The sequence below is a fragment of the Stenella coeruleoalba genome (assembly GCF_951394435.1).
Source record: "Stenella coeruleoalba genome assembly, chromosome: 16".
NCBI lineage: Eukaryota > Metazoa > Chordata > Mammalia > Artiodactyla > Delphinidae > Stenella > Stenella coeruleoalba.
The window spans coordinates 79,994,957-80,018,968 of record NC_137162.1 but is presented as its reverse complement, the minus strand read 5'-3'; the positions used below and the strand labels follow the sequence as shown (position 1 = coordinate 80,018,968).

Below are 24,012 nucleotides of genomic sequence, written 5' to 3'. Positions count from 1 at the left end.
TTCTGAGAGTGTGCAAGCCAAGAGAAAAAGTGCACATCTCTTGATCCAATAATAAAGAAAATGTATCCAACGAGGGATTCAAAAAATAACGGGGAGAAATACCCTCCCACCTCTATATTCTTCGCCACAACCCCCAAATGAACTCACCTATTAAGAAGTCCCTAGCCGACTGGAGAGAGCCTGGAGAGAAGAGCTTCAGGCCGTACACAATGTAAGTGGGAGGGTGCCTGGCTTTGGCCCCAGTATCAAGCAGCAAGATAAGGCCACACAGCACACAAAAATAGATTGGTCTGCTGTATGTTATGATTTGGTTGTGTCCCTAGAAAACAAACACAATTTCTGAATGGTACCTTTAATTTTGATTAAATAACAAAAGCCTCACAGTCAATCATTTATACCATATTATACAACTTACACCATATAACAATTCACCCCTCCCCCACCATAATTCATGCACACCGAACACCAAGGGAAAAAAAAAATACCCTGATGTTTACTCTGTCAAAGAAGAATAAGAATATCAAAAAGAATGTTATGTCTCTCAGACTCAGCAAGATTTACCTGAAAATGTAATTACCAGCCTTGGATAAAATCTCGATCTAATTCAATGCTTCCCCCACAGTGAAACTTCCATTTGTGTTGTTCATTTCAAGTGCCAAACTAATTTAAACCACTATTTGCTCTGCATGCTCTAAGCTGAGCTCCATTATTAACAAGAAATAGAATTACAAGTTGTAGGCTTCAATTTCCTTATGTCTTAGAAAGCAAGACAATACAGGTGCCAAATTATACCTGCAGAGACTGCACAAAATGTCTCAGTGTAGCACAGTGGAATAATCAATTTTTAAACATTTGCTATTTATCTGCATTGTCCTCTGAGGAGGACCAAAACCTTAACTGATTTCATCTTAACCTTCAAAATACTCTTAAGAGGCGAGCAGACACACTGTTTTATTCGTCTTCTGGAATGGATAGAAAAATTAAGGAAAAGCTATAACATCAACTTTCCAGGGCAAAAGTCAATGAAGAATTAATTTACATCTCACAAATCAATGCAAAATTCATAAGGTTCAAAAACACCAACAAAAATGAATTAGGGAGAGAATATTATTTGCAATTCATGAACTACTTTGAGTATAAAAAGTCAAGATGAAAGTGATACAAGTTTGATCGCCTCACACCAGTCAGAATGGCCATCATCAAAAAATCTACAAACAACAAATGCTGGAGAGGGTGTGGAGAAAAGGGAACCCTCTTGCACTGTTGGTGGGAATGTAAATTGATACAGTCACTATGGAGAACAGTATGGAGGTTCCTTAAAAAACTAGAAATAGAACTATCATACGGCCCAGCAATCCCACTACTGGGCATATATCCTGAGAAAACCATAATTCAGAAAGAGTCATGTACCACAATGTTCATTGCAGCTCTATTTACAGTAGCCAGGACATGGAAGCAACCTAAGTGTCCATCAAGAGATGAATGGATAAAGAAGATGTGGCACATATATACAATGGAATATTACTCAGCCATAAAAAGAAACGAAATTGAGTTATTTGTAGTGAGGTGGATGGACCCAGAGTCTGTCATACAGAGTGAAGTAAGTCAGAAAGAGAAAATCAAATACCGTATGCTAACACATATATATATGGAATCTAAAAAAAAAGAAAAAGAAAAAGGGTTCTGAAGAACCTAAGGGCAGGACAGGAATAAACACGCAGATGTAGAGAATGGACTTGAGGACACGGGGAGTGGGAAGGGTAAGCTGGGACAAAGAGAGAGGCGTGGACATATATACACTACCAAGTGTAAAATAGATAGCTAGTGGGAAGCGGCTGCATAGCACAGGGAGATCAGCTCGTTGCTTTGTGACCACCTAGAGGGGTGGGATAGGGAGGGTGGGAGGGAGAGGCAAGAGGGAGGAGATATGGGGATATATGTATACGTATAGCTGATTCACTTTGTTATAAAGCAGAAACTAACACACCATTGTAAAGCAATTATACTCTCATAAAGATATTAGGGCTTCCCTGGTGGCGCGGTGGTTGCGAGTCAGCCTACCGATGCAGGGGACATGGGTTCGCGCCCCGGTCCGGGAGGATCCCACATGCCGCAGAGCGGCTGGGCCCGAGAGCCATGGCCGCTGAGCCTGCGCGTCCGGAGCCTGTGCCCCGCAACGGGAGAGGCCACAACAGTGAGAGGCCCGCGTACCGCAAAAAAAAAAAAAAAAAAAAAAAGTTAAAAAAATAAAATAAAAAGACTAGGAAATAAGTCAAAAAAAAGAAAGTGATACAAGTTTGCATATGAATTTTTAAAGTCACTGACTTGAACGTATTTAGAAATGCAATTTAAATTGCCACTGCTTCTATAATAGAAACAGTCTTATTCTAAGACCATCTTTTAATAGGAAGGAAAACACAGGCTGTCCATGGGGGCTGGCTATGTTTGGCCCTGAGTCCAGACTCAGTCTTAAAGGAATATTTTGTACTCTTATGAAATTTCCTTTTGAATCCAACTAGGTCATAGATTAATGGGTAAGGGGATACTTCCTCTGCATTAAAAAAAAAATTGAAACTAAAGCATAAGTGAAATCTTAATGCATTTCTTATCAAGTGAATAGCAAAATAAATTGCTTGGTATAGATAGCCACTTAGTATACAAATACGCAAGCATATGAGATCTTTCCTCAAACTGATACCATTTCAGAAATATAATTAAATAGCTACTCCCCACTTGCCCTGATCCTTTCTGTTACTAAAAGGTTAAAAATAACTTTTTCCAGGAATTGAAAGTCTATGGCTTTGAACAAATTTAAGATATCATCTTGGATCGTGCAAGTCAAACTTTATTTATTGGGCACGGGAATGCTTTCTTTTTATTTGCAATTTCTGAGACAAACCTTAAGGCTCCCTTAGAAACAGGCTGCCCTCACCATCATGCTATCTCTGGGGTCCCCAAACCATTCTAAGCATATCGCTAATACATGGCATGTGAGTCACTTTTATCTGTCTTGATTCCTAAGAATACCCACTAATAAAATTTCCCTCTTCTCCAGTTCCTTCTTTCACGTAGGATTCAATCATAAAACCTCCCAAGGATTCATTTTTTTTTTTCAATAGAAAAATTCCACTCGCTCCTCCAGGTGAAGTCTGATCACAACTTTCTAAAACTTGTCCAAGTGTTTCCCACCTGTTTTTTCACCTTCAAATGCCCTGGGGAAGCACTGCTGATGTCTGCTCTGGGGCACCTTGCAGGCTGTTTTACAAAAGCTGGTCTACACATGCATTTGGGTCTCCCATTAACCCCACCTACATATACAATGTCACAGGCGGTGCTCTGGTCGCAGGGCAAGGAAAGGGTAAGGTGAGAGAATCTATCCAAACCTACAGGTCCCCACCCGGAGAGCAGTGGTGCTTGTGGCTAGGGGACCAGGCCATTCTAACTGTCCTCTTACCAAGAGAGTGGGCTGGTCAGATGCTTCAAACTTGCTGCTGATAGATAAATAGATAGATGGATGGATGGATAGATAGATTGACAGACAGATAGATAGGTAGATAGATAGATATAGATGGATAGATAGACAGGGAGACAGAGCGATAAAAGGGTTTTGTTCTAAGGAAGATGGGGTGTCTGAACCCAGGGGCACTGAACCGAGGCCGTCAGCAACCAGGACGTGCCAGCCCCATCCCATCTCTGCCGTTTCCCGTGCCAGCACCAGGCTTCGTGCAGATCCGAACTCTCTGCTTCTCAGCCCAGAGGGCAGAAAAGAGCTGCCTCACCCCTGCTGAGTCTGCACAAGTTCCCGTCTGGCCGCACTCAGAGGTCAGCTGTTTCTGACAAGCTGATGTAAGACAGCAAAGGCTAACATTTGTCCTGCTTTCCTGTGCCTCAGGCACTCTTCTACCCACTTTAAATATTCCACTCGCAGAAGTCCTACCATTACTCTCATTTTGCCAGGAGTAAACCGAGGCACACAGGCTTTGCAGTGCGGCCGAGCCAGGACTTGGATTCTACCCACTGGCTACTACCCACTGGCTCCCCAGACTGACCCAGACGGTGATTGCATTGGCCACTGGATCCTTCTAGGCCCAACACTCAACCTCACTCGGATCAAGTTCATTCGCAATCCTCATTCTTTAGACACATGACGTGAATGTTACTCATGTGAAGTAAAGACAGAGTGGCGGGGGGGGGAATCATTCGTAATAGCTTCTCCTGGAAGGTGGAAGAGGGCTCCTACCAGGAGAGGGTGTAGAAAAATAACTACCTGCTGCTCTGTCCAGCCCCTCTGAGACATTATGTCTACCTACGTGGAACTCTCTTCACTCTAGTAAGGATTTGCTGTTTGCTTTAGCAATTCACCTGTTTATATTTAGAGTCACACTTTTTTAATTGAAGTATAGTTGATTTACAATATTGTGTTAGCTTCAGATATACAGCATAGTGATTTGTTTTCGGGGTTTTTTTAATGCAGATTATATTCCATTATAGGTTATTGCAAGATATTCAATATAGTTCCCTGGGCTATAGAGTAAATCTTTGTGGCTTATCTATTGTATGTACGGTAGTTTGTATCTGTTAACCCCATAATTTATCCTTCCCCCCCTCTCCCTTTTGGTAACCGTAAGTTTGCTTTCTGTCTGTGAGTTTGTTTCTGATTTTTCTATAGATTCATTTGTATTATTTTTTAGATTCCACACGTAAGTGAGATCATACAGTATTTGTCTTTCTCTGTCTGACTTATTTCACTAAGCATGGTATTCTCTAGGCCCATCCAAGTTGCTGCAGATGGCAATACTTCATTCTCTTTTTTTTTGCTGAGTATTATTCCATTGTTTCTATACACCACCTCTTCTTTATCTAATCATCTGTTGACGGGTACTTGGGCGGCTTCCATGTCTTGGCTATTATAATAGTACTGCTATGAACACTGGGGTGCGTGTAGCTTTTCTAATTAAAGGTTTCATTTTTTCTGGATGTATACCGAAAATTTTTAACTATACACTTCAGCTCCCCTTGTGTGTGGAGCAAAAGAAGGAGATCTGGGGATGGGAGCCCACTGCCCTAAGGAAGCTGAACCCCAGTAAAACCCTAGCCAGCAAGTATTCTGTGACCCACACCTGGTGGCATATATATACAGTGGACTATTACTCAACCACAGAAAAGAATGAAATAATGCCATTTGCAGCAACATGGATGGACTTAAGACATTATCATACGAAGTGAAGTAAGACAAACGTTGTATGATATTACTTATACCTGGAATCTAAGAAAATGATACAAATGAACTTATTTACAAAACAGAAACAGACTTACAGACAGAAAAACAAATGTATGGTTACCAAAGAGGAAAGGTGGGGAAGGGATACATTAGGAGTTTGGGATTAACAGATATATACCACTCTATATAAAACAGATAACCAACAAGGACCTACCGTAGAGCACAGGGAACTATACTTAATATCTTGTAACAACCTATAATGGGAAAGAGTCCGAAAAAGAATAGATATGTATATGTATAACCAAATCACTTTGCTGCACACCAGAAACTACCCCAACGCTGTAAATCAACTATACTTCAATTTCTAAAACTTTTTAGTGAAATTTTAAAAAAACCATTTCTCCGATAAACAGCACCTTAACCAGGTGTTCAAGGTCAACATCAAAAGTGGTTCAGTCACGTTGATTGTCTATAACCTCGAGAGGACAAGGAAAATGGCGCTTTACTTCTGTGGTTCTCCTCCCCCATAACCCAGTTAAATCATCAGATGAGCCCCAGCTAAATCCCAACTGAGGGACAGTCTACAAAATCCCTGACCAATGCTCCTCAAAGCTGTCCAGGTTATCAAAAACCAAGGAAAACCTGAGGAACTGTCACAGCCAGGAGGAGCCTTAGGAGAGAGAATGACTAAATGTCAGGCAATGTCCTAGATGGAATCCTCAAAAAAAAAAAATGGGGGGATATTACGTAAAAACGAAGGAAATCTGAGTGAAATACGGACTTCAGTTAATAATAATGTAACCACATTGCTTCTGTAGTTGTGACAACTGTAACATACTGATGGAAGAGGTTAATAATTGGGGACCTAGGGGTGGGCTTTGTGGAAACTGTACACTCAGTCCTCTGGATCCGCAGAGCAGAAGGAGAAAGGAAAGAAACCTTTACAGAGGACTGAATATTCCAGGTCCTGCACTGGGCACATTACATAGATTGTCCAACTCACTCATGACCAAATCCAGCTGAGGCTGTTATTATTATCCCCACTTTACTCACACAAAAATTACCAGCATTTGTCAAGTGCTCCCAGACTCTAGGCTGAGCCCTGGATGTACATTACCTTGTTTCATCCCCTTACAATCCTATTTTATTATTTCCTCTTTTACAGAGGAAAAACCTGAGATTCAGAGAAGTCACTTGACCGAGATGCCGTAGTTTGTACGTGGCGAGGCTGGATTCGAATCCCGAAACCCACAGGCTTCCAGTTACTCCGGTGTTTCTCAGGTGTGATCTGAGTTCAACTCCGCCATCAGCACGGGGTGGGGGAGTGTTAAAATGCAGGTTCCCAAGTGCTGCCCCAGCTGTCCTAACTCAGAATCCCTGCAGGGGCTGGGAGAGGCCCCGACACTGCCTCTGTGCCAGTGATGCTACTGGATTTTGCTTTCTGGGTTATCATTAGTGGATTCTGTTGGTTAGACCAGTGTATAAATCTGTGTAAGCCATGGAAGAGCCTCACTGCCTGTGACTAAGTTGCCAGTCTCTGATCCTCAGATTCCTTCCAGGAGCTACCCCCCATGCTCATTTTTTTAAGCTCTCCTAGACCTCTTTTCTTTTCCAATCAGACGCGTTTCTTTCAGGCCCAGGGTCAATGGTACCGTAACTATTAGCAGGCCAGTATTAATCTGCAACTCTATCTGAAGCACACAGAATGTTATGGAAAAAAAAAATTTTTTTTTTCATTGTGCTATCTTCAGGTTTTAACAACTTGCTCAAAATTTGCCACCTCTGTGCTCCTGGAAGGAAACAAAGGAGAAAGTCGGTCAATCACTCCAAGAACTGACTGCATTAACGGCCCTCCCTGGGAACGAACAAAGTAACGCAGTTTTGAAAAGCACTGGTTCATCTGACAGCCCCTGATGAATGAACCTTAGCCAGGGCTGGTGGCAGGCTTGAGCGCCAACTCTCTACCAGACTGGGTTCATTCTCTTGACCATCTCCTTTCTGAGGTTTTCTCATCTCTAAACAGTAAATCAGCCTCTAAACGCCTACATGGCTCAGCCACACTGCAGGAGGAACTATCTTATAGCTACCATATTTTCTTGCCTCATCAGAACAGTTAGAGAAATGCCAGCTCAAATCTGGGACTCATTCTACTCAGAAATCTGTGTAAGCAAATTAAGCACTGCCATAAACATAGTTTGATGTCTGACTGTGGCTTCTGTTGACAGTAAGAGAAGTCGTTTCTTCCTATCTCACTACGACATGCTTGCTCAGATAAAGGAAGGGCAGCTGCATTTAGTCCTCCAGGAACTGGATCAATAGAGACAATACGACTCCGACTTAGAGCAGGACCCAAGGGTCCTGCGAACAGTCATTACAGATCTACAGGGGTTATGCAGCTGTACTTGCCATCCTCCTTGCCTAGCATGATTCCTGAAAGTACATGCAGGAAATGAACGTTTAACAGCACACAACACCCCTCCCCCAGGTCACCCAGAAAGACAGTGAGCCAAGCGCTGTCACTAGGAAGCGGGGCGTATTTACCACAGCAGGAGGACGCCCGTGTCGCATCGAGGGTGGGCTGGGACAGCACACCCCAGGGCTGTACGTCTCTGCGCTCACCACCTAACCCAGATTCCTGACCACAATCACAACGACACACCCGTGATAGCCTAATTATGCTGCTTCTGCTTATCTTGACATTCAGACTCTGGGATGAAAGAAGATGTATTAAACCAATTATGGGGAACGGAGGAATTTAACAAGATAGTAATGTATGCCAGGTGAGTGTCCAATGACAAGCTTTTCTTAATTACTGTGAGCGAAGCCTGAGCTATCGCAGATTTAAAAGCAGGTCCGAAATCACGGATATGACGTTTTTAAAGGCACAGTAGCGGGAAGGTCAAGTTTTCTTTGTTTGGAAGTGGTTTTCGGGGACCCCCAGGAGCTCACCAGGACAGAGGAAAGAAGGTTTCCCAAGGAGCTGGGACATCCACCAGGCAGTGGTCTCGGTGCACAGGCACGTGGCCAGGGTCCCAGTAGGGAGAGCGCCAGACCTGGAGCCGCAGCACCACAGGGGAAGGTGCAGCCGGGTCAGTGGACGCTACGTGTGCTTCCGAGCTCGTGGAAGACCGCCCAGGCACCAAGAGATCAGTGCTGGGGAGCCCAGAGTGTCAGGTATGAAGGAGCCCCAAATGATGAGGAAAAAGGTAACAATACACTTGAAAATGTGGACGAGAAAGAGATCAGCTTCAGGTAAAAAGAATAATGATGCATGCTTACATACTGAGGTTTCTACCATCTATTAAGCGATTTCTCCATGCCAGGCGCTGTTTTAAGCCCGTTACTTGGATTACTGAATCCCCATAGGCATTTTTATTATCCTTATTTACACACAGGGAAGCTGAGGCACGGAGAGTACACGTTTTGTTCAGGGTCCAATAATCAGACACAGGAACCAGAAAACGAACGCAGGCAGCCTGACTGCAGAGTCTGGGCTCACCGTCTTTCCCGACATGAGTCCAGGGCAGGTAGAAAAGGCCCTGCACACATCCTTGGTCCCCATCCTGTTCCGTCCCTGCCACCATCCCCACCACGCTCTCCGATCTAGCCTGAACTTGGCCACCATGCATTACTATTTCTATTTATATATTCAATATACATGGATATTGATATGCACGTCGCCTTTTGAATCTAGTTTGCCCATTCCCCTAGCTTCAACGCAAGCAGAGCGGACAAGCTACTCGCCCGTGGTTGGACACTTACGTGGATTGGCGAGGCGGGGTCAGGCTGAACGCTCTAGAACACAAATGAGAAGTGTCTGTGTCATCATCTCATGATTTCAAGGCTACGTTAGTGATGGTAAGAATTAGATGTGCTCTTGCCTTTAACAGGGAGTACTGGCAGCTGGCCATGACGAGGCAGAAGAGAAGCACCCACATGTCTTTGCAAAAGCCTCGGTTCAGTGTCAGAAATCCGAGCAGGGAAACCAGGACAATCAGTAAAACTGCCAACACGTTTTCCTTGACATCTTCAGTTCTGGGCAAAATAAACAAATTAAAAACGGAGGGAATAAAAGGTAAGGCTGTCTGGTTTTAAACAGAGAATACCTGCATGCTTCTAAAAAGACTGGCCACAAGGGAGTACCTACCCCAAGCACGTCTTTATATTTGGCAACAAGATTTTAAGGTTTCCTTCTTCCTTTCCTTCGTCCTGTGTTTTATATTTTTAAAAATCCATATTTAACTCCCACTTTCTGTTATTGAAGTAAATGAAATATAATCCAGTTGGGTGTCCTTGGTCACTCAACTGGGTTTACTGGGAGAAGACCGTTAATTCCTCCATCCACAACAGTGAAATGTGAAGGAGCTTCACTGACTCTGCTAAATGGGGGAAGGGTTGCGTGGCAATCCCTTCCAGATACAGTCTCCGTGGCCGGAATTTCCTGCTCAGTTTCAGAAGCCAGGAGAGCTCCAGCCGGAGGGCTGACGTGCAGAGGGTGCGACTGAAAGTATGTCGTGACCACAGCCTCACGGGGTGGTTTTCTCTTGGGGGGCTCCACTTGAGAGGTGCAGGGTAGAGAGGTGAGCTCATCAGCTGTGGGCTGTTATCAGTGGATGTGCAAAGGGACAAGAAAGGGAGTTTTAAGATGCTGATGCAAAGGGGCTAACGCTGGATCATGGGGAGGCAATAAGGGCTGCTAGTGGGAGGAAGTGGATGCATCGAAGTGCAAAAGAGGACGGGGTAACACTGGAGGGAGGTGGAGGGGCCGGGAAGGTTGAACGGAGGCTGGGATGATGATGTCAGGGGTGGAAGCCTTCTGTGGGGGGACGAGATGCAGGGTGGAGTTACGGCAAGGAGCACCCGAAATGAAGTTAAGGGAGGATGGCGTGGACCACAAGGTCGAGAGTTCAGATGAGTCACTCACAAGAATTCTGAGTACATTTCTTACCTCACCAATGTTTGCACATGTACATATTGTTTTGGGGTTGTTTTTTTTTCTGGCCGTGTCGCATGTGGGAATCTTAGGTCCCCAACCAAGGATTGAACCCACGTCCCCTGCAGTGGAAGCGTGGAGTCCTAACCACTGGACGACCAGGGAAGTCCCCATATTAGTCTTTCCCATTCAATTATGATCATTTTTAGACAGGGACAACTGGCTACTTCATCCCTGGGATGTTCAGGCATTCCTGAACATTCTATTTTTAATTAATAGACATTATTTTAAAGAGCAGTTTTAGATTTCAAAAAAAATTGAGGGGAAAGTACGAAGAGTTCCCACATAGCCCCTCCCCCCAAACACACCCACCCTCCCCCACCATCAACATCCCCGACTAGGGTGCTACATGTGTTATAACTGAGGAACCAACACGGACAAATCATTATCAAGTAAAGCCCATAGTCTACATTATGGTTCATTCTTGGTGGTGGACATTCTGTGGGGTTAGACAATGGTATAATGATATGTATCTGCCATTACAGTATCTTACAGAGTATTTTCACTGCCCTAAAAATCCTCTGCGCTCTGCCTATTCATCCATCCTTCCTCTCTAACCCCTGGTAACCACTCATCTTTTTACCGTCTCCATAGTTCTGCCCTTTCCAGATTCCGCGGTGGAATCACACAGAATGTAACCTTTTCAGATTAGCTTCTTTCACTTAGTAATACACACTGAAGGTCCCTCCGTGTCTTTTCATAGTTTGATAGCACCTTTCTTTCTATTGCTGAATAATATTGCACTGTATGGACATACCACAGTTTCTTTATCCATTCACCTATCAAAGACATCTTGGTTGCTTCCAAGTGTTGGCAATTATGAATAAAGCAGACTTCCCTGGTGGTGCAGTGGTTAAGAATCCACCTGCCGGGGCTTCCCTGGTGGCGCAGTGGTTGAGAGTCTGCCTGCCAATGCAGGGGACACGGGTTCGTGCCCCGGTCCGGGAAGATCCCACATGCCGCGGAGCGGCTGGGCCCATGAGCCATGGCCGCTGAGCCTGCGCGTCCGGAGCCTGTGCTCCGCAACAGGAGAGGCCACAACAGTGAGAGGCCCGTGTACTGCAAAAAAAAAAAAAAAGAATCCACCTGCCAATGCAGGGGACACGGGTTCGAGCCCTGGTCCGGGAAGATCCCACATGCCTCAGAGCAACTAAGCCCGTGCGCCACAACTACGGAGCCTGCGCTCTAGAGGCCGAGAGCCACAACTACTGAGCCCATGTGCCGCAACTACTGAAGCCCACGTGCCTAGAGCCGGTGCTCCGCAACAAGAGAAGCCACTGCAACGAGAAGCCTGCGCACCGCAATGAAGAATAGCCCCCGCTTGCTGCAACTAGAAAACGCCCGCACGCAGCAATGAAGACCCAACACAGCCATAAATAAATAAATAAATATCAAACTTATGAAAAAAATTATGAATAAAGTATCCATAAACATTTGTGTGCAGGTTTTCGTGTGGACATAAGGAGCGTGATTGCTGGGTCAAATGGTACTAGTATGTTTAGTTTGGAAGAAAGTGCCAAGCTGTCTTCCAAAGTGGCTGAACCATTTTGCAATCCCACCAGCAATGAAATGAGAGTCCCTATTGCTCCACACCCTTTGGTGTTATCAGTGTTTCGGATTTGGCCATTCTAACAGGCGTGTAGTGGCATCTCATCATTGTTTTAGTTCATAATTCCCTAATGATATACGATGTGGAGCATTTTTTCACACGTTTATTTGCCATCTGTATATCTTCTTGGGTGAGGTATCTGTTCATATCTTTTGCCCATTTTTTAATCAGACAATCATATAGAATTGAGAAGTATAGAAATGTGAAGAACTCAGATATTAAGATGCTCATGTGGAATATTTTTAAAAATATCGGGGGGGCAATACATATTTGGTGAAAAGGGAAATTTATGTGTTTTTTTTATTTTCTACAATGCACTTTTTATAGAGCTAAATGTATTTGTTAGCTCAGGTCCATAAAATACATTATGTATTCTTCAGTGTGCTCATAACGTTTTGATGTGTCTACCTAAAACAATATAAAGACTTAGGAAATAAAACAAAACAAAAATTTCAATTAGAAAAACCAAACCTCTGGGACTTCACTGGTGGCCTAGTGGTTAAGACTCTGCAATCCCACGCAGGGGGCCCGGGTTCAATCCCTGGTCAGAGAACTAGATCCCGCATGCCGCAACAAAGATCCTGGCGTGGCCAAATAAATTAAAAAAAAAAAAAATTTTCTTTCCTATTTAAAGGGAAAGAATAAAGTTCCTGAAAAGTATTTTTTTCCCAGATTCTCCTCCACCAGGACTCCATTCCTCTGCCCTCAGCCTCTCCACCATCACTCCCCCCCACCCACATTTCCTTGTATATCAATATGAAATATTGGGTTAAGAAGTTTGCTCACTGGACAAGGAGTGTCATGATTAGGGCTTTACTTTAGAAAGATTTATGTTGCAGAGGTTAACAAGATGCACTGAAGGGGAAAGGATAAATAATACTCCCAGAGAGAAGTAAGGCAGGCCTGGGAAAGTGACACAGCTGGAGAACTGGAAAGGACACGTGACTTTCAGACACAGTACAGAACGAGGCAGAAAGGACCCTGTGACTGAATGGATTATCTACAGTGAAAGATGGGTTGAAAGAATAAAGACGATTCCAAGATTTCAATCTGGGGGAAGAGGATCTTAATGTCAGAAATGGGGAAGGGGAGCTGCTTCGCTAAGGGAAGTCGAGTCATTTGCTCACGTAATAAAAGGGCTCGGCACTGCTCTGGGTGCTGCGAACACATCAGTGAATGAAAATCATGAAGTTTCCTTTCCAGTGGCAGTGACATAAAATAAGTAATACACACGAAATGAGTACACGATATAGTACCTGAAGATGATTAGTGCAATAGAAAAACGAATAGAACAAGGTGAGAGGAGTTACGACTGTCCGGGCAGGGAGCTGATGGAATTTTAAACAGGAAGGTCAGGCTAAGACTCACTGAGAAAAGACACTTAAAAGACCAAAGGGTTGGTCGTGTAGGTATCTAAGGAGAGAGTGCTCCAGGTGGAGGGAACAGCCAGTGCAAAGGTCTTCAGGCTGGAAGAGGGCTTGGCATGGTGCAGAATAGGAAGGCCAGCCTCACTCTGTTGTGTTAAGAAGAGTGTACAGGGAGATGCTGGTGGGAATGTGAATTGGTGCAGCCATTATGGAGAACAGTTCCCTATGGAGGTTTCTCAAAAAAACTAAAAATAGAGTTACTATACGATCGAGCAAACCCACTCCTGGGCATTTACCCAGACAAAACTCTAATTCAGAAATATACATGCACCAAAATGTTCATTGCAGCACTAGTTACAATAGCCAAGACATGGAAGCAACCTAAACGAACATCGACAGATGAATGGATAAATAAGATGTGGTACATATATGCAATGGAATACTACTCAGCCATAAAAAAGAATGAGATAATGCCATGTGCAGCAACATGGATGGACCTAGAGATGATCATACTAAGTGAAGTAAGTCAGATAGAGAAAGATAAATATCACATGATATCACTTATATGTGGAATCTAAAAAAAATGATACAAATAAACTCATAGACAGAAAAAACAAACTTATGGCTACGAAAGAGGAAGAGGGGAATAAATTGAGTATGAGATTAACAGATACATACTACTATATATAAAATAAACAACAAGGACCTACTGTATAGCACAGGGAACTATATTCAATACCCTGTGATAAACCATAATGGAAAAGAATCTGAAAAAATAGATATATGTATAACTGAGTCACTTTGCAGTATAGCAGAAATTAACACAACATTGTGAATCAACTATACTTCGATAAAATTTTTTAAAAAAAGAATAGCGTACAGGGAGAATGGGTTTGAGCGGGAGATGCTCTTGCAGTAACTCAGATGGGAGATGAAAGCAGCTCAGACAAGGGTGGCTACATTGAAGGTGGAAGGTGCAGCAGACACATGTGAAGGAGCAGGAAACATCATTTCCTATGAGAAGTTGAATGTGGGTGTGAAAGGATGACACCAAGATTTTTAACCTGAGAACCTGGAAGGATAGGTCTGTCATCAGCTGAGGTGGGGGAGACTGAAGATGGAGCAAACTTGGGATAAGGCAGAGATGAAGAGCTGTTTCGACTCTGAAACATGATCTCCGATCATGAGATGTCAATCCCGTAGTTAGAGACACAAGTCGAGAATTGGGGCAATAGGTCCAAGTTGGAGACAGAAATCTGACAGTCACTGGCGGATCGATGGGATTTAAAAGCCATGAGACTAAATGCGATCACTAAAGAAAAGAGGGTAGAAAAAGCAAGAGCTTTGCAGCTCCTAAAGACACCAACGGGAAGTGGTTACCTGCAAAGGTGACCAGGAAGGAGTGACCCAACAAGGCAGAAGGAAAACCAAGAGAGGGCTGAGCCCTGGGAGCCCAGACAAGAAAGTAAACCAAGACGGAGGGTCTGGTGACCTGAACGACAGGGTCAACAGTGACCTGGACCAGGGCAGGCTCCATGGAGTCCTGGGATCAGAGGAGGCTGAATGCAATGGGTTTATGAGAAAATGGGAGAAGAGAAACTGGAGAAAGCATAGGTAACGCTCCGAGGAGCTCTGCTGCAAGGGAGCCTGGACAGCAGCTGGGGGGAAAGGGGTCGAGAGGATTTGTAAGGATGGGAAATACGAGAGCACGTCCTCGCCATGACAGTGATGATAGTGAGTTTCCCCCTACTTGTCACGTGGCTAGCTCCCTGCCGCATTTCATATCTGTTTATCCTCAGATAAGCCTTCTGCAGCCACCTGTCCTGACATCCGTGCCTCTCCTCCCCCAGGTTCCGTGTCTTCCATGGCACCCAGTACCATTTGCTGTCTCAAATCCCACCTCCCCCAGTGGAGTCGGGCTCCCTTAGTGCAGAGACCGTGTCTGTTTCATTCACTGCCCTATACACAGGGTTCTGTATAGAGCCTAGCATGGAGTAGGTGCTTCAATTTTTGCTTTATTTTTAAAATGTGTTGAATGAATGAATACATGAAATGAAATGATGCTCCGACAGGCAGCTTTTTGATTTTAGATGCCAACCTGATAAACTAATTAAATGAAAAGGAAACCTAGGTGTTTTGCAAGATGGGGTAATGGCAGAAGAGAAAAGAAGAGAAATTGAGAAAGGAAAACAAAGACAAGTCTGAAAATATCTGAACAGAATGGATGGCAAACTGAAGGCAAACAGAAGAGGCTGCAATCACAGAAACCCGTGACGCCACTACGATCAGAGGATATGGAGACCCGTTCAAGGAAGATCAGCCTGAATTCCAGCGGAAAGCTGAGAAACATGGAGCAGAAGGCCTTAACCTGTGGGAGTTCAGAGCAGTGACTAGTCCGATTTCAGTGCCTGTTATTCACCAATTTCTTCCACTTCCTGCCAACCCTCGCAGTTTGTTTTTTATTATGCATACGTTTTCTTTCTAAGCTTTCATTTGGCAAATTCAACTTCTCTCATCCACCTGTGATTTTAAATACCCGCGATGAATATCTAATGTAATTTATGTATGCCTTTTCAAATAACGATATAGCTTTCATTGTCAAAAATGTAAAATCTATCGTGTGAATCCCTGTTTTTTTTCAATTTATTTATTTATTTATTTTTGGCTGTGTTGGGTCTTCGTTGCTGCGTGCGGGCTTTCTCTAGTTGCGGCGAGAGGGGGATACTCTTCATTGTGGTGCACGGGCTTCTCATTGCGGTGGCTTCTCTTGTTGTGGAGCTCGGGCTCTAGGTGTGTGGGCTTCAGTAGTTGTGGCTCACAGGCTCAGTAGCTGTGGCTCATGAGTTCTAGAGTGCAGGCTCAGTAGTTGTGGCGCACGGGCTTAGTTGCTCCGCGGCATGTGGGATCCTCCTGGACCAGGTCTGGAACCCATGTCCCCTGCATTGGCAGGTGGATTCTTAACCACTGCGCCACCAGGGAAGCCCAGTAATTTCTTTTTAAATGAGTATTTCCAAAAAACTGCCTCATTTAACAGACTGGATTATCCTGAATTATTTTAGTTAAATACGAAGTCTTTGTCTTAAGTGTGTGCCCCTTGGGTAACACAGTGTTGTTAGAAAAACCATTATAACTCCATTCCCTGCCTCGTAGGTCCTGAAATTTACTGTTGTAATTGTGCATGACTATAGTTTTTCAGTACGTGATCATACCATTTAAGACATCACTATAACAAGTAGTCCCTGGGGGACCAACTACAGCAAAGCAGACAGCCAGTCCTCCCACTGCCCCGCTGGCTGGCTTTTTTTTTTAACATCCTTATTGGAGTATAGCCAGGACATGGAAGCCACCTAAGCGTCCATCGAAAGATGAATGGATAAAGAAGATGTGGCACATATATACAGTGCAATATTACTCAGCCATAAAAAGAAACGAAATCGAGTTATGTGTAGTGAGGTGGATGGACCTAGAGTCTGTCATACAGAGTGAAGTAAGTCAGAAAAAGAAAAACAAACACCGTATGCTAACACATATATATGGAATCTAAAAAAAAAACAAAAAACAAAGATGGCTCTGAAGAACCTCGGGGCAGGACGGGAATAAAGGTGCAGACGTAGAGAATGCACTGGCTGGCATTTAACGGTGAAACTCAGCATTTGCTGATGACACCGTTAGTAACGGCATCACACATTTCCAAACCCACAGCCTTTGAAGGCCACAGTGCGGTCCTCTGTGTATCTTGAGGTGGGGATAAGTCCCCTACCTGGCCCCAACTCCATCACGCCTTAGCCAACCTGACCCCCAGCCTCTGCTTCCACCTCCCCACCTAGTACCCTCAGCTCCCACAGCGTTACATCTTGAGGAGCAGTGGTGGGGAAGAGTAACGGGGTTTAAAGGAAAGATCAGGATATCCTGAAATTACAGGATAGAGAGAAGAAGAACCCAAGTCATGAAAGGAAAGGGCCAGACATCACCACCCCAGCCACCTGGTGTTCCTCCTCTCCTCCCCACACCACAGCCAGGCACCCAGGCCCTGTCCTGCGTACAGGAGCCGCAGGTCCTCCTACAAAAATTGGCAGGCCGTGAGCAGACCAAGGCATAATACGGACCCCAAAGCTAACCTTAAGGCTAAACCCTTTTACCCAGTTCTCCTAGCTCCCATTGTAATCGCTCAATGACAATTTCTTCAGTTGTCAAGATCTCACTGCTTTGACTCTGGGTGTGCAGCACAAAGGGTGGACACCTTGAAAATGCCCCCAGAGAACCTCAGCCTGCAGCCAAATTCCTTGCTATCAGCACGTGAGCGCAAGCCGCCACACGCCCCTCGTGTCTTTCACCCGTACGCGTGCGTGCCCAGCAGCTTACCGATCAAGTAACGCCAGCAAGGTAAGGCGATCATACCAGACCTTAATCCACTTGCCAGGGAAGATGATAAACTTGTAGAACTGCTCTCGGTTAAATTTTCCTTGTGTGGAAGAACAGGAAGAGTCTTCTAGATCCTGACTCAGATGCTTTTAGAGGCCGAAAGAAAAAACAGAGAGAGGGTCTCACATTGACATGTTATTGTCATAAATAAACCTCCTGATTTAAACGTACTAAAAGCAGATGTTCAAATTCTGAAATGGAAACCAACACAGTTCATAAAAAATGAGCACCCTAAGAAAAGGATGATAATCAACAGAAAAGGTCTTTTTTTTCAGTTCTTTTTTGTACTGAAGTACACTTGATTTACAATGTTGTGTTAGTTTCAGGTGTACAGCAAAGTGATTCAGTTATATATATATATATTCTTTTTCAGATTCTTTTCCCTTATAGGTTATTACAAAATATTGAGTATAGTTCCCTGTGCTATTCAGTAGATCCTTGTTGGAGAAAAGGTCTTTTTTGCCAACTCACTTCAATTTCATTATAATGTAACATTAAAATTATGCTACACATATCAAAATACTGCTGTCAGGCCAAGAAACTGCCATGAAAATAATTCTTACGAAAGATCAGAATTCAGCAAAAGACCTTAAATGACTTAATTTTTGAAAGGTATGTTATTTAATGTAATGCTGAGATAAATATTTAAATTTTACTATAAGTAAAAATATTTTCATTGATGATATGTAGGTCCTCGGTGAAGCTCAGTACAAGAAAAAATAAAATATTTATAGAAAAAGTATAAGCCAATAAAACAGAAACAAATGGGGGAATTTAATCGCAGATTGAAAACATTTTCACCCCAAATTCATCTCTGATTGGCTCTAATCCAATGGAGAGGAACTCAGTTTTGAAAAATATTAGTCTTCATTCATTTGCTGAACAAATACTTCATGAGCCCCAGCCCCCTGTACATCTTCTATTTCTGTCTCTTTTTTTTGATAATTGTGGTTAAAAAAATATATAATGTAAAATGCACCATCTTGACCATTTTGTAAGTATACATTTCAGTAGTGACAATAATCATATTGCAATAATCATATTGCAAGAGATCTCAGGAACTTTTTCATCTTGCAAAACCGAAACTGTCCACATCGAACACTGACACCCCCACTCTCTCCTCCCCCAGCCTGACAACCATCCTTCTATTTTCTGTCTCCAGGAATCTGATTCCTCAAGGGACCTCCTGTAAGTGGAATTATACAGTGTTTGTCCTTTTCTGACTGGCTTACTTCATTTAGCATAGTGACCTCAAGATTCATCCACATAGCAAGTCTCAGAATTTCCTTCCTTTTTAAAGCTGAATACAATTCTGGTGTATGGCTAGACCGCATATTGTTTATTCATTCATCTGCTGACAGACGCTGAGGTTGCTTCCCCTACCCCCTCGGTGGAATATTCGCTGTTCACAATCGTGAATGATGCTTCTGTGAACACGCACGTGCAAATATTCGTTCAAGTCCCTGCTGTAGGCTCTTTGGGATAAACATCTAAAAGTAGAATGGGTGGATTATTCTAGTTTGTATTTTTACTTGTTTGCTTTTGCCCTCCATTTTTCCCAGAAAGATTTTCGGTAGGTTCTGATTTCCTGTAAGCTGACTGACATAAAACACAGGAGACTGATAAGAAGGACCAAAATAAGAAAAGGGAGGAAGACAGCACAGAAGAGCAGCCATGGAGGGGATGCTGACTTGTAAAGGTCTCACACACCTCTCTCTGACTTGCAAAGTAGAAGGCTATACTTGGGCAGACTACACAATTTTTCCTTAATTCAGTGAAAGCCGCTGATGTCAAAATGCCTGGCATGCATGAGGGCAGCACACCTGCTTCATTGGAGACCACGTGGTACCCTCCAAGGAGGCTGACTTTACCATCTCTCTGTTCCCAGATGCTAATTCCCTGACTCAGCTATAGAGCACAGAGTTATTCAGACTATAAACGCAAAAGGCATTTCAAGGGAAAGTCGATCCATCGTGAAGGCAATATACAGGTTAGCAATATACGGATGGACTGGGCTGTGTTATTACAGGAAAGTTGAGATTTTAAGTGCTGTTTGTGTCTGGAATGCGACTCCAACAGAAAAGAGAGCTTCGTGGCAACTGCCTGCTGTCATGTCAGCAAGAACGGCGTCTTCTTTTAATGACAATGAATTTGTGGTTTAGAGTAAACCTTCCCCCCAAAAGAGATCCTTTTCCCTTATGCTCCGTGGATAAAGAGAGCAAGTAAGAAATACGTGTACAAGCTGAGCATGGTTCACCATTCTGTGATGTGGGAATTCAGGTATGATGTGTAAACAGGTCAAGGATAAAAGCAACAGTGAAGGTGACAGCATTCTTTTGAATAGTAAGAAAAATACTCTCCTTTAGTGAGAGCAGTTTTAGGGAAGGTTGGTATAAAAAAATCACGGGAAGACTACATCTACATTTTCTGCAAAACTTATTAAAGATTCTGGCATATTGTGCTATTTATTGCTGTTTAAATGGAAATCCTTGTTTAAGAAACATCTCAGAATTTAATGCCAAGAAAAAATGGTTTGATTTCTGTGTTAGTTTACTAGGGTTGCTACAACAAAGTACCACAGATGGGGCCGCTTAGACAGGAGAACTGTATATCCCCCAAGCTCCCTGAAACATTCAAGAGTTCCGTATACCTAATAAAAATTTTGATGATATTAGTAATTGACACTGATTATTAAAGGCATAATTTTGCCATCTTTAAACCTCACAGTAACTCTTCCACGTAGGTGTTATTATTCTGGAGGCCGAAAGCCCAAGATCAAGGTGTTGGCAGGAGTGGTTTCACCTGAGGCCTCTCTCCTTGGCTGGCAGACGGCCGTCTTCTCCCTGTGTCTTCACATGGTTTCCCTCTATGTGTATCTGTGTCCTGATCTCCGCTTCTTCAAAGGACACCAGCCATACTGGATTAGGTTCTACCCTAATGACCTCATTTTAACTTAATCACCTCTTTAAAGGTCCTATTCCAAATACAGTCACATGCTGAGGTCATGGGGGTTATGATGGCAGCATATGAATTTTGAGGGAGCCCAAATCAGCCCATAACAACTTCCTTTATCAGAAAATGAGGTTCATCGAATTTCATTATTTGCTTTAAATAGCAAGGAAGCACAGGGCTCGATGTTTCAGTGAATCACAGCAATTATACTTAGCCTGTTTTCTGGTATAAATTTCAAATTCAAATTTTCTTTTCCCCCTGCACTGCGTGGCATGCAGGATCTTAGTTCCCTGACCAGGGATCAAACCCGAACCCCCTACAGTGGAAGCGCAGAGTCTTAACCACTGGACCACCAGGTAAGTCTCTCAAATTCAAAATTTTCTCATCGTTTTAATCATTCATTTATTCACTCATCCAACAAATATTTATTATGCAGGTTATATAAGCCAGATATGATATGTAATATAAGCTGAAAATCCAAAGAATAACAAGACAGAGTTTCTACCTTAAAGGGGTTTAGGAACTCCCGGGGAGTAGACAAGCCAACCAGCCTGTGTAACACGGTGACACACACATACACACAAGTATAAACATGTCTATATCTGCATCTATATACCCAGAAAGAGAGAGAGAAGTGAGCCATGGGAGCGAACAAGGTGATTACCCCCAGAAAGGAATAAAGGGGTCTAACGCAGAGCTCCTGGCAACCATCAGTGATGAAGGAGCTGGCAGGGGTGAGGACCCACAGTGGCGACTAAGGGGGGGTTCCATATCTATGACTTAGGTAAACACAGAGACACACTAACCAAGAGGCCGGGTCTGTCTCTGATTCATTAATTAAGCCTCACCCAAGAACAATCACATCACGCTGCCTGCAAGTCAGGCCTGCAAGTTTTATTCTACGATCAGAAGAAAGAGATTAGTAAAAGTAGGGGGACGGGGTGTAAACTGAACACAAGTCCTTTTTAAGAAACAAGATAATTGCATTTGCTCACCACCCCCCATATGGATCTGTACTGACAGCACAATACCAAGGTCCGTTTCGTGAACCTGAATTATCAAGAACAGCTTAAATAATGATCAGCACGTTCAGTTTAAGAAGGTACAGAGGGCTTCCCTGGTGGCACAGTGGTTGAGAGTCCACCTGCCGATGCAGGGGACTCAGGTTCGTGCCCTGGTCCGGGAAGATCCCACATGCCGCGAAGCGGCTGGGCCCTTGAGCCATGGCCGCTGAGCCTGCGCGTCCGGAGCCTGTGCTCCGCAACGGGAGAGGCCACAACAGTGAGAGGCCCGCATACCGCAAAAAAAAAAAAAAAAAAAAAAAAGAAGGTACAGAAGTATATAGTACATTTCAGAAATAATCTTTGGTAGAATTAAAACATTAAGAATGTAAAGGGGACTTCCCTGGCAATTCAGTGGTTAAGACTTCGCCTTCCAGTGCAGGGGGTGCGGGGGTCGATTCCTGGTCGGGGAGCTAAGATTCCACATGCGTGTGCCAAAAACACCAAAACAGAAAACAGAAGCAATATTGTAACAAATTCAATAAAGATTTAAAAAAAAAAAAAAGTGGTCTGCATCAAAAAAAAAATCTTTAAAAATAAAAAAATTTTTTAAAAAGAATGTAAAGGTCCATGCCCCTCCCCCAAGCTACCTGAAAAGATCTACTGTTCAAAATAATGGTACCCTTGCAGCAACATGGATGGACCTAGAGATGATCATACTAAGCGAAGTAAGTCAGAAGGAGAACGACAAATACCATATGAGATCACTTCTATGTGGAATCTAAAATACGACACAAATGGACTTACCTACAAAACTGAAGTAGTGGTGAGGGTGTCTCAGGTGACACAGGCTGCACTCAAGCAGCCGTGAAGAAGGGAGGGGGGGAGGGAGGGAGGATGGGGGATGGGAAGTCTGCAGAGCCCTAAGGAATAGGGCTGGGTTTCGCTGGACTATCTAAGAATCAGCTCCTCCTGTTGTGGCTATCCCTGTGCCTCCACTCTCCAGGCAGTGAGCTCACCTGCAGGCCACACCCAGGTTATTTCTCTGCCACCTTCAACTCATCCTCCGCGTTTCGGCTGAGATCTCTCCTCACCGGGGAAGCCTTCCTGATCCCCTGCGTCCTGCCTGGGGCCTCCTGTGCGTCCCACAGCACCTGAGCCTGTCCTTATCGCAGGCTGCATCCTACAGAACTGAACTGGTTGACCAGTTATTACAGACTGCCTGAAGGCAGAGGCTCAGGCTTTTTCCCACTGTTTACCTCGCCCTCAGCACAGGGCTGAAGGTACAGTAAATCTTTACCAAATGTGTGTGGGATCATGACCAGGAAACCAACTTAATTTTTATTTTGTGGCCAAAACCTAACTGAATTCCCTGGTGACATCAATTAAACTTGGAAAACTAAATAGTAGAACTAAAGAATTCTTTTCGATATGAGACCTTTGTAAATATTTAGGGTCTATATAGGAGCCCGGATAGCAATCTTCATTTTCCCTCCTCTATACCTACCTCGAGTAAAACTTAAATTGTTTATAAATTCTACTTAAAATTAAGAAAGTTTAAAAAGTTGAAGTTCATCAATGAATTTGGTTAAGTGTTAAAGGGGAAACAATACATACATAAATTTAGGTTTTTTATATACTCATTTACATAATCATGCCACTTAACAGAATTTTAAATGTAAAATAAGGAGTAGTGTAACTCTTTCTGTTTTATCCATGCAATATTTACTTATCTCTGAGTTTCTGTTCTACCTGGGATGTTTTTCAGACGCTAAGTCAATGGATTTGCATCTCTGACAATCCGAAATTCCTAGTTTCCCTAGGATTCTGCCACCCACAGGATCTGAGACATTTGCATCTTCCCAAACTATCTGAATATTTTTATATAACCTTCCCCTCCTTGTGGGTTCAGTACTGATGTTCTGGAGACGGGGAAGGGTGGTAGGGAGCTGAAGCTTACCCAGGCCTGTCTCAGGAGAAGGCAAGTTTCTCAGAGAAAACCCACATTCTGCAGGGCCGCCCCTGCACTAAGGCTTGTGGTGGGAACTAGTACTGGCCGCCGTGGTGGGAACTAGTACTGGCCGCCGTGGTGGGGCTGGACACAGGGCACGGAGTGCAGAGGGCGCAGCTGGGGTCTGAGCCCAGGGGAGCACATGCAGACATAGAAATGACTGGTGAACCGAAAGATACTGAGGGAGAGGGGGAGGCCGCAGAATGCAGGGTCCTCAGAGCTGGAGGCTAAAGGCAGGGTGGGAGACCCTAGCGCTGCACCCTAACTGGGCAGGACCACCCAGCATGCCCAGGGACCAGGCATCTGCTGGACCAGCCCTGCTCAGCCATCAGAGGCTCCCTCTCACCTCCACTCGCCTCCCGGGGTGTTGGAAAGCTGAGGATGTCTTCAAAGGGAGGAGGGGTAGGAGAGACCCAATACACGAAAGGCAAGACAG

At 43.9% G+C, this 24,012-nt stretch overlaps 1 protein-coding gene across 6 annotated transcripts in view; it reads right to left on the bottom strand.

Moving 5' to 3' along the window:
- PCNX2 (pecanex 2) overlaps positions 1 to 24,012 on the bottom strand; it is a 281,732-nt gene that overhangs the window by 195,912 nt on the left and 61,808 nt on the right. For all 6 annotated transcript variants that reach the window (XM_079900242.1, XM_079900240.1, XM_079900241.1 and 3 more), the window contains 4 exons: positions 17,553 to 17,698; positions 9,103 to 9,256; positions 8,984 to 9,016; positions 148 to 319 (listed from right to left, as the gene is read on the bottom strand). In XM_079900242.1, coding sequence (XP_079756368.1) covers positions 148 to 319; positions 8,984 to 9,016; positions 9,103 to 9,256; positions 17,553 to 17,698 — 505 coding nt within the window. The remainder of the gene's footprint in view (positions 1 to 147; positions 320 to 8,983; positions 9,017 to 9,102; positions 9,257 to 17,552; positions 17,699 to 24,012) is intronic.